The 15,403-nt window shown below is 34.8% G+C and overlaps 1 protein-coding gene across 5 annotated transcripts in view; it reads left to right on the top strand.

Annotated features, from left to right (window-relative positions):
- The window catches only part of LOC150101248 (uncharacterized), a 392,942-nt gene that overhangs the window by 225,780 nt on the left and 151,759 nt on the right, over positions 1–15,403 (top strand). For all 5 annotated transcript variants that reach the window (XM_090401379.1, XM_090401381.1, XM_090401383.1 and 2 more), the window contains one exon: positions 6,273–6,395. In XM_090401379.1, the coding sequence (XP_090257505.1) occupies positions 6,273–6,395 (123 nt within the window). The remainder of the gene's footprint in view (positions 1–6,272; positions 6,396–15,403) is intronic.

The following is a 15,403-nucleotide window of genomic DNA, read 5'->3' as shown; positions in this document are numbered from 1 at the left end:
CATTCACCAACCAAAAAACCTAATTCTAACACCCTTGCTAACCACACTCTTGCCCAGTTTCCATGGATGGCCCCTAGTTCTCTCACCACCATACCTGTTCTGAAAAATTTCCTCTGAATTAATCTTGTAAAATCACTTCAGTAATTTGGATGTCTCAATCATATCACCCCTCTTCCACATATCAACCAACTTCTGCAACCCACAGATCTTCAACCTGTTCTCATAAGGTTCATTCCACAGACCAGCTATCATCTGGATCCTCTCTACCTCTTCCCCATCAAGAAGAAACTCTGGTGCCCAGATCTAAGCACAGTAGTCAAGATGGGGTCTTATCAAGGCTCGATAATGAGGAACAATAACTTGCTTGTCTCTGCTTGTCAAAGTATTCTTCAGTAACCAGCTGATCTGATGAGCTGATTTAGCCACTTTTGTAATGTGCCCCCTAAACTTCAACTCTCTGTCCACCAACACTCCCAAATCCCTGGCCTTGTCAATCTCCTGGAGTACAGTTCCACCAATGTTGTGGTATACTGCTACTATTCTTTTCACCCCAAAATGCATAACCTTACACTTTGCCACATTAAACTGACATCCATTCTCCTTAGCCCAGTCTTCCAATCTATCCAAATCATCCTGCAAAATTTTGACATCATGTGGATTCACTATTGCTCTACCCAACTTTGCATCATCAGCAAACAAATGAACAGTACCTCTCAGATCCTTTCCTATATCGTTAATGAACAAATTAAACAGCAGTGGTCCAAGAACAGAACCCTGCAGCACACCACTAGTCACAGGCCTTCTTTTCGACTCTACTCCTGAATAAAGTACTCTCTGATATCTCTCCATCAACGACCCTCCTATCCATCTTACCAATGCTATATCCATCCTCATATGCCGCAGTTTACTGATTAGAATTCCATGTGGTATCCTGTCAAAGGCCTTAGCTAGGTCCAGCAGTATCACTGTAAACCCATTACCCTTATCCAGTTCAGCCGTCACTGTGTTATAAAACGTGAGCAAGTTACTGAGGCATGATCTACCCTTCACAAAACCATGCTGTCCCCCATACAGTATCCCATTATCATCTATCCATTCCTGTATTTTTCTCTTGACTACTTTCTCCAAAACCTTGACAATGACTCCTGATATGATGATTGGTTGGTAATTTGCAACAGCAGTCTTGCAGCCTCCTTTATGCAGTGGAACTATTTCCCCCTCCTTCCACCCCCTTGGGACTAACCCAGACCTGAGACTCAAATTAAACAAAATGGTCAAGGGCACTGACAATTCTTTTGCTGCTTCACGTAAGACCCGAGCTGGTATACTATCCAATCCCACAGATGTATTCACATTAAGGTTTTGTAATATACTATTCACTTCCATTTCATTCACTTCAATTCCCGTATAAGCTATTGGTTCCTTCATTCCTTCAATATCACCACCTGGATGATATACTCTTGCAAAGTGCTCGCTCAGTAATTCCACTATTTCAACTGATTCAGTTACCTCCCTACTATCTGCATTCCTTAAAATCAATCTTTTACTTGCAGCATATCGAAAAAACTGTTTGGGATTCTCTTTAGCTTGCGTCGCTAATTTCCTTTCATAATCTGCTTTTTCTTTTCTTACCACACTAGTTACCCTTCTGGCCTGTGCTTTATACTTTTCGCGTGCCTGCAGGTCACCTTTCTCTTTAAATTCCCTCCACAGTTGTTTCTTTCTTTGCAACTCAAGCTTAATGGTGTTATTCATCCATTTAACCCCCACTTGATTTACTATCAGGACTGTAGGTATGCAGTCAGCCATTACCTCCTGCAAACGCTCCTTAACTACTTCTCATGCACTATCAACATCCAACCCCTGCAGTTTTACATGCTATGACACTGAACCAAGCAATCTCCTAAGCTAGTCATACTTACCAGCCTGGTAATTCCACATGTACCCTGTCTTAATTGAAAATTCCACACATTTAGTTACCTCCCATATGTACCATATCCGTACCTTATGATCACTCTCACCAATTGGTGGCAACGTGGTCATATTCATTACAGTCACATTCTCAGATGCAATTACTAGGTCAAGCACTCTTGAACCCCTAGTATATTCCATTACATGCTGTCTCAGGTAGTTATTCCTTAGTAACTGCATAAAATCCATTTCCTTCCTCCCATGTGTCCTCTCCTCCTTCCAATCAATATTACCATAGTTGAAATCCCCCATAATAATTACCCGTCTTCCACTCATTGAGTCTATTTGCCTATGCATACTATCTCCATCATTTATTCCATCACCTGGTCTATAGCAGCACTCAACTGTATATTTTGTTCTGCTAGTCTCGATCTTACACCAAATAGCCTCGAATGTGCTCTTTTCACTGTCCTGCAGTTCAACTTCTATTCTCCTTGGCTGCAGTTCATCAGTTATCATCAATGGTTGCTGTTGATTCCCTTATGAAAGTTAGATGAAACTCTGCATTATGTTTTTTTTTCAAGGCCAAATATTATTTCCAGTGTTTTACAACACAAACATGCATCACAATAAAATATTTATATGTAATTAACTGAACATGTATCGTACTTGAATAATTATTCAAGAAATACATATCAGAATAAAATAAGAACATAAGAGTTTGACAGATTATGATGTTAATATCTGCTGAATGTTTGGTTAAAGACCTGAAGTAGTACAGAAAGTTCTTTCTTCACTTTCTGTACTAAATTTCAAATTTCTAAATTCTCAGATACTGTACAGTACAAAAACAGGGAAAAACATAATGCAGAGTATCATCTAACTTTCATAAGGGAATCAACAGCAGCCACTAAAGTGAACTGTGCATCACCTGGTAACTAACCCCTTGGACCGAGAGGAAGGTACTTATGCACATATCTAGTTGCCTGGGTGTTTCTACAGTGAGAAGTGCAGGAAGAACCATCTCAGGCTCTTCCTGCACCAAAAATGAAAAATCTCACTGGGTATTGCCATGTGTGTGATCATACACCTCATTAAAGAGAACAGATGTGAAACAAATGTTGTTGTCTTATGTGTATACTATCAGACCACAGATGCAAGAACCTTGGCTGGCAGATTGCCAAGAAGAGTCGGTTCATGTTGAAGGGGGAGAAAGGAAAAAGGCAATGTACAAATTTGTCACCAACATGTGAAATTACGTGCTTTATACGTAAAATGTTCCTACTTTTGTATAAGCAAAATAGTTACCACTTTAAAAACTAGAATTTTCATAAAAGAAAAGCTAATTTTCCAGCATAATAATAAACACTCATCCCATGAAACACATTGATTACCCTATGTGTTTCATGGGATGAGTGTTTATTATTATACTGGAAAATTAGCTTTTCTTTTATGAAAATTCTAGTTTTTAAAGTGGTAACTATTTTGTTTATACAACAGTAGGAAAATTTTACGTATAAAGCATGTGATTTCACATGTTGGTGACAAATTTGTACATTGCCTTTTTCCTTTCTTCCCCTTCAACATGAACTGACTCTTCTTGGCAATCTGCCAGGAAGATCGGATTCACCTTCTTCTGCCATGTGCAGAAGTGTCGAGGGGTCTCGCATCTGTGGCTGGACAGTACCTTATTTCAATAAATATACAATGGCTCAATTTTGAAGTGATGATGTGGGTGGTGCAGAATGTTCAGTATTATATCAAAATACTGAGCAGTACACTTTTCAGTAAACATGCTTTATAAATATCACAGTTTTGGTTTATTCTTAATTTGAAAACAAATAGCTTGAAGTTAAATAAAATTTTTAATTTTAAATTTTGTGTACATAAGATAATACCAAGTTTAACAGTTATTTGTTAGATTTTCTTTTACCTTTCGTCACGATGCATTATTGCCACAAATGCTAATGAACCACAAACAAAAGTTAAACAGTTGTAATCCATGAATCTTCACTGTATTCCCATAAGGAGCATTTCCTAATTCTGTCACCATCTTGATCACTCTCCTTAGAATTCTTTCTACCACTTCCTCATTGTAGAAACCCAGACAACCAGATCTGTACATATTAGTCCAGATGTTTCTATATGACAACCTCATAAACAGGGCATAAAGTTCAAAGTTTGTAAATTATTCCTTTATTGTTACAGTTTAAACTGTCTTATATAAAAATGTGATAGGCATTAATTAATTTTTATATATTTATTATTTTTTTTTAAATGGCTTATAGTAGTTTTTATAATGTTGACTCTTGCCCACAAAAGGTTCTTAAAGCTTAATGCAATGGGTGGGTTTTTCTGCCATTATTTATTTATTTTTTTTTTTTCACATAATTTAGATGATTTCTACAGACCAAACAGAAATATTTCAAGCTACTTAGGCCTTTTTAAAGGAAAGGAAAGGTCTTGCACTGGATGGATTTGAGCTTATTGCATATTGGTTGGAGTGCAGGTATGCCAACTACTTGGCCAACCAGACCAGCATTTAAGCCGTCCTTAGTACAGAAGTATACTAGAATATCTAAACCTCACTTTATTAAATGGAAGTGAAGCCTTAACCATAAAACAGAAAGTTAAAAAGTGAATTCAGAATGTGCAGAAATGAAATTGCTTCGAAATGCAACTGGATATATCATGCATCACAAAACTTTAAATGAAGAACATTTACAATCTTAAAATAATACAAAACCAATACATTAGGCTATAAATTAAATGGCCGTATTACTGTATACATATAAAATATACAAATAAATATGGAAGACCAAAAAAGTGCTGGCTAAACGTATGAAAGGGGTAGAAGAAACTATCCAACAAATCAAATATGACTAAAGAATCTTGTTAAAATTTATTCATATGCTAACATAAGTTGAATAGAGAAAGAGTTTGCATTTTTTTTTTTATTAATTTATTTTTTTTAGTAAAAAGCATGTTTTAAAAATTGTTAATTTTCAAGGTTTTGTTTTATATATTTCAGTTTCCTGTAACAGGCTGTGATTTTTTATTATTTTTTTTTTCTCTCATGGTCCTCTTGGACAATATGTTGAAATTGTTGTTAACTGACTTTGAGATAATATTGCTACATATCTCTAGCAACACTGGAATTATTACTGGTGATCATACAACAAGTGATTAAAAAAAAAGTCAGGAGAAAGATTTATATTTAGTGACATTAAAACGGTTGAAGTTTATTTCACATTTTGGATAACAGAGAAATTGTTACCTCTTCTTGTTTAACAACAGAACTTTATGGAAGCCTTTTTCTTCTAGCATACTAAACCTTGAAGTTTCTTTCTTGTAAGTATGAACTTCTTCTGCTCTCTTCTGGCTTGAGATCTTCCATTCTAGTCAGTTATTTCCATCTAAGTATTTTGGATGTTATTCTTGCAACATTGACATGGTCTTCCTCTTAGTTGCTTCCCATCAGGCCATGTCTTGCACTCTTGTTTAGCCATTCTCTTTTTGTCCATTCTTTCCACATGAACAAGCCATCTCAGTCTGCATGCTCTGATTCAGAGCATTATCTATATATTATAGATCTATAGAGTTGGTATGGTTCTTGATTATGTCTTCTTTATGGAAATAGTATCTATTATTGCCTTTGTTGTGGAATAAACAATTTTTCTTTTTGGAACAGACATTTTTACTTATATTTCCATCGATCATTGAAGGATTGTAAACTTATTGTACATCTGTACTGTAGTTCACCCACAGTACATCTGTATTATAGTATTACAGTACTTCTAAGAATAAGAAAGAATCTGGAAACCTTGCTCCAGAAACCAAAAATCAAACTATTTTCAAGCCATTTCATGCTTCCAGTAAATAGGATAGTGGTCTCACACTGATAGACAGTGAAATTTGGTTATCATCTAAATACATTCACAAACATCTGTGCTCACAAAGGGGATTTCAGCCTATGGCCTATTAGTTGGGTAGCTGAAGCACTGTCCTTTTGCCCAGTTGGCCAGAAATTTGGAAAGAGAATTGAAAAGTATTGATTTTTTAACTTTGGAAGTGAAAATTTAAAGTGATGTCCTTCCTTACATGATGATATCCTTACATGTCCATAAGGATATGTGCTTTGCACTATGGGATACCTAGGCAAGTGATGTGAAGTCATTAGCCTCTATATGCAAGTAGCCCAATAATTTCTTGGCATCTTGAATTTATTATTATATCTATTTTGTTACTTTTTTCCTTCATATATTTTATTCACTGCAAAAGTTCAAAGTGCTGAATTAATGAATGTTATCATAGGAATAAATATATAAGGCATATTGAAGTTTCTTTCTGATTTTTATTAGAGTGTTGCTAACATAGGAAGCAAGATCACTACTCTAGAATCTACGGTTAAAGAATTAAAAGACCAACAAGGAACTCTTCATTCATCTACTCAAGGCTTAACTGGAGATGTTGAAACTATTAAGGTGAGTTCAAACCTATTTTTTTGCGAGTCATTTTATCTACTGAATAGAGATTAACTTATTCACTCATCATAAATTTAAGATTTTATTAACCTTTAGTGTCATACAGTTTTACGGATGAAATCTTATTTAGCTGGTAGTCTTTATTCATTTTAGGCTTTTTGGATTTGAAAATCAAACAAATTAGAGAATTTGTGCTGAATTTGGTTGTTTACTATATCCAAAAGAATGTTTCTTTTTTCAAATGAGATCTGGTAACAGGAGACTTGTTCATTATGACAGAGAAACTGTATCATTCTTGAAATCATTCCTAGAAAACATGTGCTCTGATATGTCCTGTGCATGTAATGGACACTTCCAAATTATTCATTTGGAAGTGTCCATTACATGCACAGTAAATGGTCAACATAAATGCATACTTGGTTGCATGATGCTATATAGACTGCAGCATTCAGCCCTTCCTCTTATACCATTGAGGGACTAGAGAAACCTGCCCTGGATTGTCATACCATTGCCACCATCTTTCATTATGATGACTGGCTTTGTGTTGTTTTTTGTATTCTTGTTCTTGTGCATCTTTGAAATAACAGAACAATTATTGATCAGTGTGTACTTCCTTTCCTTCTGTGTTGATTTCTTTGCTCACCTTGAGTGGTAGTCACTTTTTGAATTAGGTCATTCCATATACAAGAAGTTATTCAACTTCTAATACAGTAATACTGTGGAATAGCAGAAAGTTGTGGAAAAAGAACAAACTTGCTAATATTGAACACCTATAGATGGTACTCTTCCAAAAAACTGCAACAGAACAAGGATGAAAAATGTGTTCTGCAAGTTCAGTGTCAAACAGCCACTGCATGTGCATCAACAGGTTTAGAAGAAAGAGAGAAAAGAAAGTACAGGAATTAACAGTACTACTTCCAGCAAACAGCGGCCGTATTGTAGAAAATGCAAGTAGGAGGAACCAAACATTTGAAAGAGAGTAGAGCTGTTTCTTGTGGCATAGGTTACACTGGTACAGCATGAAACATACTGGCATAAACATATTAATCAACCTCTTCTGTGCTGGGTGAAGGTTTTAGGGTGTCCTTAGATGCATCACACCAAATGTGACTGGAAGGATTTGTCATTTGATTTTCCTAGCAAACCAGAGGACCATAGGAGTAATTTTTATAATAGATAGTTTGCTAGTGAATTTTTTAGAATTGCATTGTACGTCTGGGAACTTCAGTAATTATTTTTCAACCATTTGTTATAATAGCATGTGGTATATAGAGAGACTTTGCTGTAAAGGGTTAATAGCTATTCAAAAAATTAAAGTATCATCTTTAGAAAAAGAGGAAAACCTAAATTCTTGGATGTTGAGATGCCAAGAAAGATTGTAGGGAAAAAACACAATCTTACCATGTTGAGGAATGTGGGCATTGTGAAAAGTAAGACTGAAAGAAAAAGGTTCCTTTTCTTTTGTAAGAAACAACACAAGATTCAGTTTTGCCACCATTCAGGTTAACAAGGCTATAAACCCCATTGAAAAACATTCAGAGATTGGAATTTAGGGCTCTAATTTAGATATTCTAGAAATGTTATTGGACTCCTCTATTTATTGATTTCTGTTCTATAACTTTTTCATTGATTCTTACATCTATTTGGTTGCTTTGATGCACGTTAGTTATTCAAGCAAGCAACTGATTTGAAATGTTCAGATTCTTGAGTATGGTTCAAAGTTTGTTTCTGAAGATTCTGTTAAAGCTATGGGTGTTTCTATGTTGAATTCACAATGCTTTTCATTAAGATTTTTAATGTAAAAGTGGGTCAATATGCAATCATCCTTTCAGAAGCCATTTTGTTCTTTACAAAGTTTATCTTCTACATATGATTTAAGTTTTGAAGTTAATATTTGTACATATAACTTATTACCAGTATATAGGAGACTTATTCCTCTGTAGTTTTCACAGTTGCACTTATCACCTTTTTTGTATAGTGAAATGATAATTGCCTCATTCCAACTTTCTGGGATTTTTCCTTGATGCCAGATATTGTTAAATAATTTTAAAAGTTGTTTGATTAATAGAATGCCTGCATATTTAATAGGTTCTATATTTGTTCCATTTGACTTTTTCAAAAATACCAGAACGATGGGTTGAGAGAATTGTCATTCCTTTTGCAGCATATTAATTGTGTCAACTTACTATAAAAATGTTCTAGAATACACGAAGTGCAAGGGACTTAAAGGATTGCTTTGCTTTTATATACAGGTAATCAAAATGAAAGTATCCCTATTTAAGGCTTTGTGCAGTGCCATCCAGTGATCCAAATGCTGCATAACTTTGCAAGAATACATTGTGCGTCATGTGGAAGCGATGTCTGAGAGAAAAAAAAATTAATTCCAAAATTCACTACCAGGGACATTGTAAATACCAAATGCATGGAATTTGCATATTACAACTCAGCAAGTGGCAGGAGGGTTTAAAAAGATGGACACAGGAATTTCCCCTTCATTCTGGTTGTTCATACCATCCACAGTGATGGAACTAACCTTTCCCCCCAACGTACTTTGCTCGTGAAGCTGTATTATCTAAACAATTGCAATTCTATTGCTGCACTCGACGAATTTCGTCTCTTGAACAAATGTTGACGAGGTCCACTATCTCCATGTGCTCTGCAACAAATGATTAGTCATTTTAGTAAAATGGGATCGTTGGGAGTTAGACCTCGCAGAGGTCACAAACAAGTCAGTTCACAACAAGCGAATGAAGTTGCTACTGCCATTGGGAGCAGGCCATGAATAACAGCATTTGCTTATGCAGTGCACGTGCTGTACGGATGTGCCTTGCACAACTGTCTGGAAAATTCTATGGAAGATTCTGCATTTATACCCATTCAAGATAACCTTGACACAGGAATAGAAGTTGCACCTGCAGGACTTTAAAAGTCTACTGACATTCACTTTAACATTCCGTGCTCAAGTGGAGTTGGATGCTTCATGGCCATGGATGATTTTGTGGGGAGATGAGGCCCACTTTCACCTGAATGGAGCTGTGACTACCCACATTTGCTGGGTATGGGCTATGCAAAATCTTCATGCAGTCCAACAGATTCTTTTGCATTAACCCAATGTTATTGTCTGGTGTGGGTTTACAGCTTCGGTTATCATTTAACCATTCTTCTTTGAGGACATTCACCAGTTGGATACTGTGACCTGCTCAGTTACTGCCAAGAGGTATCACAATATGATAAAAAATTTTGTTGTATCACAGCTGCAACAGCACCTGTACATGGTTTCAGTCATTTTCATGCAGGATGCCCTCCCCCCCTCTCTATATATCAGTTGATCAGTACAGGAGGTTCTTTGAGAATATTTCACAGAAGCCAAAGTGATCAGCTGTGCATTTCCCACTGCTTGGCTGCCTCATTCATCTGATCTGACCCCTCTGCTTGTTCTGGCTCTGAGGATTTTTCAAAGACAGTTTATCGGAATCATCCTAATAACTTGCTAGCACTGAAAACAGCATAACGCAACATCTGCTCAACATCAGTCCTGACCTGCATTCTGCCTTTGAACACAATGTCCAAAGGTTGCAGTTTGTCGTATACTGGGAAGAGCAGCACAGTGAACGGAACCCAATGAATAGAAGTGAATAACAGTGTGCTAATATGCTTGCATCACTTCTCTCCATCTTACACGCACACACACACACACAGAAACTTTACTACGTATACATTCAGTACATCATACAGCACCAACTGGTGGTGAATTTTGGAACTCCCCCCCCCCTCAGATATTGCTTTTGCATGACAGATAATGCATTCCTGCCAAGGTTTGCAACATTTGGATCATCAGGTGACACTTAACAAGGCCTTAAACAGAGATAGTTTAATTTTGATCACTCAATATATATATATATATATATATATATATACACACACACATACATACATACAGGTATACCTCGATTGACAAAGATGCATTCCACAAAATTACTTTGTTAAGCGAAACTTCGTTCTCAGAGATAAAATACTATGGCCATAATAGGGATATATTCATACATAAAGAAAATGAAAGACTTTTTTGAAAAGCTTTATTAAATAAAAAGTCAATATTACATACCAAACAAAGATAGAATCACAACATTTTAAAATACGAATCTGAAGTTGATTGTTTATGCTTTTTTTCTCTTTCATTTAACAATTGCCTATACAGATTTATTGGATTTAACACTGATCACTTAACAATAACACTTCTTCTTAAATCAGGATAATTTTCACTGAAAAAATTTAAAACGTTTTCAATGTCATTCAAGCACCTTTTTAAATCTTTCGTTCCTAAAACTTTTTTGGTAGGAACTTTAATTTCGTCTTCATTTTTTTGGCTTCGTTGCTAACAAGTTTTTCTACTAAATCTTCCACTGAAAAACCATCACCTTCTGCATTTAATAAATTTCTTACATCCTCTTCGTCAACATTTTTGAAATCTATTCATTGAGCCATCTGGATAACTTCATTTCTAATCTCTTGAATGTTATTTTCTTCTTCTAGTACAACCATAATTTGCACCACACACTCCATTTAAGCATTTCTAAGTGACTTCTTTCCAAAAGCTATTAATGTTTTCAATTGAATCTTTGATAGTGTAGTTTTTCCAAAATGTTTTAATTGACATGTGCTCTTTATCTTCTAGTTCAATTAAATTGCTTAATGTACCAAGCAGATAATAAGCTTTAAATGTTGCTATTACTCCCTGATCCATTGGTTGAATCAGGGAAGTTGTGTTTGCTGGAAGAGAGACAACTTGACAGGAATGCATGTGTCTAATGTATTAAGATCAGTAGGATGTCCTGGAGTGTTGTCCAACAACAAAAGAGCTTTTTCTTCAAAATTATTTCTTTGGCAGTACCATTTCTCTTCTGGACAAAAATGATTAACAAACCAATCAGTAAATAACTCCTTGGTAATCCACACTTTTCTGTTAGCTTTCCATATTACAGGTAAATGCATTTTTATGTTACCTTTTAACACCCTCGGATTTTCCTGAATGGTAAATTGATAACAATTTTAGCTTAAAATCTCCAGAGGCATTTGATCCAAAGAGTAATGGTAAATGGTCTTTGGCTGCTTTGAACCCAGCTGCTGATTTTTCTTCAATAAAAATGAAGCTTTTTAATGGTAGCCGTTTCCAGAACAAACTGATTTCGTCAACATTGAACACCAAATTTGATGAAAATTTTTCACATGCAATTATTTCCTTTAGTTTTTCTGGAAACTTATTTGCAGCTTCAACATCTGTACTTGCAGCTTCTCCTGATAATTTTACACTATGAATTCTGGTCCTTTTTTAAATTTCTCAAACCAACCACGAGAAGCCGCAAAATTTTCTGCAGTTTCTTCAGCTTGCTTAGATTTCAGGTGATTAAAAAAAATAATTTTTTCTTGAATCACCATTTGGATTAAATGCATATGACGTTGTGACATGTCATCTATCCACAAACTTAACATTTTCTCCATTTTTTCTAAAATTGGACTCCTTAAGCGAGTTAATTTTGCTGCTGTAACATCTGTAAAATTCTGAGCAGACTGTTTTATGTTTTCTGATTGACTAAGCATGGTTGTTAAAATTGACTGTGCTAATCCTAAAGAATATGCCACATCGGATTTTCTTTCACCCCTTTCAACAGGTTTATGATATTTAATTTAGTTTCTGAAGAAATTGCTTTTCTTTTCCTTGATTCTGACATTTTAACTAAATGGGTAGAAAAACAAAATATCAATTAATATTCACAAAATCTACAAGAATGCTATCAGAGAACATACATCATTTATTGCAATGCACCACACTGAAACACACCCTTTGAAGTGTAAGCAATAACTAAATTAACATGGATGATGCGTGAAACTGTTAAAAACAGCCATACCCACAACTTGGGAGTATGCGACGAGTCGCCGCCATTCGCCAGTTGGATGATTGCCAGGCGTTGACCTTAAAATTTTAATATTTTAACGTAAAATGGGGTTTAAAATTGCGGTGCTTCATTACCAGGAGTAACATTAACTGAGGTATACCTGTATGTATATATATATATATATATATATATATAACCCAACACATGAAAGGTCCTATTAACTAGGAAGTAGGTAGTTGTATTGGTATATGTTCTTTTAATAATGGTCAGCATCCAACATACTGGCTACCTTTTGCCTACTCAGTCTGTTAGAGCAGCGCTTCCCAAACTGTTGGCCGCGGCCCCCTTGGGGGCCATGAAATAATGAAAACAAATTTAAAATGTTTTAAGACTAAGTATATTTTTTTTATTTTAAAACAAACGTATTTAACTTTTATTATTTCTTTTTTATTATTTTTTATATTTTAATGGAAAAATTCACACATTGGTGTTGGTTCACAAACTTTGCTTCCTGCGTATTTCGGCGCTTAACGAATATTAGTAAATATTGCTTATTCATATGTTTCATTTCAAAGCAGTGGTTAATTGTATTTACTTCGAATGTTCTCCAGGGAAGTTCCAAATCTTTCTGTCCCTTTCATAACGCGTTCGTAATCAGGGACTGTTGATATTGACTTTATATACATATCAAAACTCGTTTTATATTATCACTGTCATCCGAGCTAGTTTTCTGTTACCAATAAAAGTTTCGCATATACTTCACACATGAAAAAAAGCTTAAACAAGTTCATGTGGGGATATAGTAACTCACTTGCAGTGGTAAACAACACGCCCTCCCTAAGAGCCACTATACTGCAGAGGCAATAAAAATAAGTACTTTTATTATGCCAGTGAATAAGATATGAGGAGTCTGTGTAATATATTTCTCAACAAATAGTGCAATTAGAGACAACTGGGATAAAAACACACTAATTAATGAATCACATGTCCCCTCATACAGAAACTATGCTGTATAGACTGAAACAAAACCATATGTTGCATGGGCAAACATAGTATCTAACTAAAAACTATTGTTATTAATTAGATGTATGTGAGTTCGATTTCCCAAGGCAGCAATAAAATTCAACCGAACGTGTTAAAATTCGTAAAAGTGTTAAAACTAAGTAATATATATATATAATGAATGTTATGGCAGTTTCACATATGGAATTCGGTTGAAGAGAGTTAGCATTTCAACTCAATTGTCAGCTATGCTTTTATCTTTCGGTTGCGCGATCTTTTGTTAATACCGCACCAATCATATGCACATTTTAATAAACAGACTGCCTTTGCTGTCTGTTTCGCGTTAAGCTTAATTACCGTAAAAGGAGAAAAGTCACAAAAGTGAAAAATGTTCCTGGTCCGGGGATTCCCTTATTCAGGTAATATTCACTAATTTCATGTTATCAGTCTGTGGTGTGCCAGTATCGGTAAGTGGGTGATATTATTTGATCTATTCTACGTTAAAAAATTTGACCCTGAGATGGATAAGTGGTTGATAAAAAATAAATAAAAAATCCCGCAAACAATCAGAAGCAGAAACAGACTAAAAAAAAAAAGGAGAGTATTTCAAATTTTACCAGAACAGACCGTATCGTCTTCAGAACCAAACGGTAAGAGGCAAAAAATATAATATATGCATTTGATTTTTGCAATATTCGCTGTGTATGTTTTGTATTGAATATAAATACAATAAATATTATAATAATATATCTCTATTAATTTTTTTTCGAGGGGGGCCATGAAATATTTTAATTTTTGCAAAGGGGGCCCTGACGTCCATAAGTTTGGGAAGCACTGTGTTAGAGGATGTGGAATAGAAAGTGATGCCAGACAGTCAAATGCTCACTTCATCTAGACCATAGGTTCCCAAACTTTTTTGGGCCACTGCCCGCTTTGCAAGACATAAATTTTGTAACGCCCCCATTGCATTTATTTGTAAACCCCCCCTCCCCCGGCATGCATTTTAGTCAAATGCTCTTGTAGCCTAGAAGGCTTCATTTGAAAACACTTTTTGGCAAATCAAGCACATGGGTGATAATTGATTCGTAGGAGACTGAATAAAACCATATTTTAGATACTCAATACTATACTGTCGACATTTCTTCTTATATTCAAACATAATGAAGTAATAAAATTTGCTAAAATATTCACAAAATAAAAGATTTAATTTACACTTTGTATTACTCCACTTATCTATCACACTTTCGACTGATGATTGTTGGCAAAGCACACAAAAAATAATGAAACTTATTCCTAAACCACTGGTATTTATAGATTTGAAATCTAGCCCGAATCGACTTGCATGCATTGACTTGTTTGCAATACCATCGTACTCGTGCTTTGAACAAGTCACTGCAAGCACCCATATTCCTGTCAAAACATGCTGAATTGAGTGAATTACGCGTAATAGTTGACCGACATACTACTAGTTAAGACTCGTCTGCTGCGTTGGATAGACTAAAGCTTGTATGGCTCGATCAATTTTTACAATAGCAAAAAATGAATAAATTTTTTAAGTATATAAAAAATAGAAGTTAAAATATCCTGTATGACACATTTTTTATTTTGCACGCAAGCACATTTTGTTCGTCCGACCACGACATTGTCCGAATAATTATAAATAATAATTAATAAAAAAAATAATAAGATATAAACAACAAACCTACAAAACATAACCACAGAAAACAGTATAATAAGTTTAGAATAATATTTGCTTTGTCTTTTCTCCCTAGTTAGCAATATAAGTTAGTGCTAACTAAAATTTACGATTTTATTTCTTTCTTGCCATTATTATTTTTACTCGTAATATTAAATTATATAAAATTGGATTTATTTTTGTACAAATCAATTAGAAAAGTGGTTTTATATATTTTATATATATTTTGAAATGAAATATAACGAATATATTTGCTGCTATAAACATAACCTATTATACACACACATGTACTATTTTCTCATTGACATCTATTTCTATCTGACATGGTAAATTTTCAAATGATTAAATAATTGAAATAGAAAATTGATAAAAAAATTGATCGTGTAAGACGAGCATAAGATGAATTAAAATGCAAT

Source organism: Typopeltis vanoorti, chromosome 12, assembly GCF_054136105.1.
Source record: "Typopeltis vanoorti isolate ZY-2024b chromosome 12, IOZ_Tvanoo_1.0, whole genome shotgun sequence".
NCBI classification, from domain to species: Eukaryota; Metazoa; Arthropoda; class Arachnida; order Uropygi; family Thelyphonidae; genus Typopeltis; species Typopeltis vanoorti.
The sequence above is the reverse complement of the archived record's forward strand: the minus strand, read 5'-3'. Positions and strand labels throughout refer to the sequence as shown.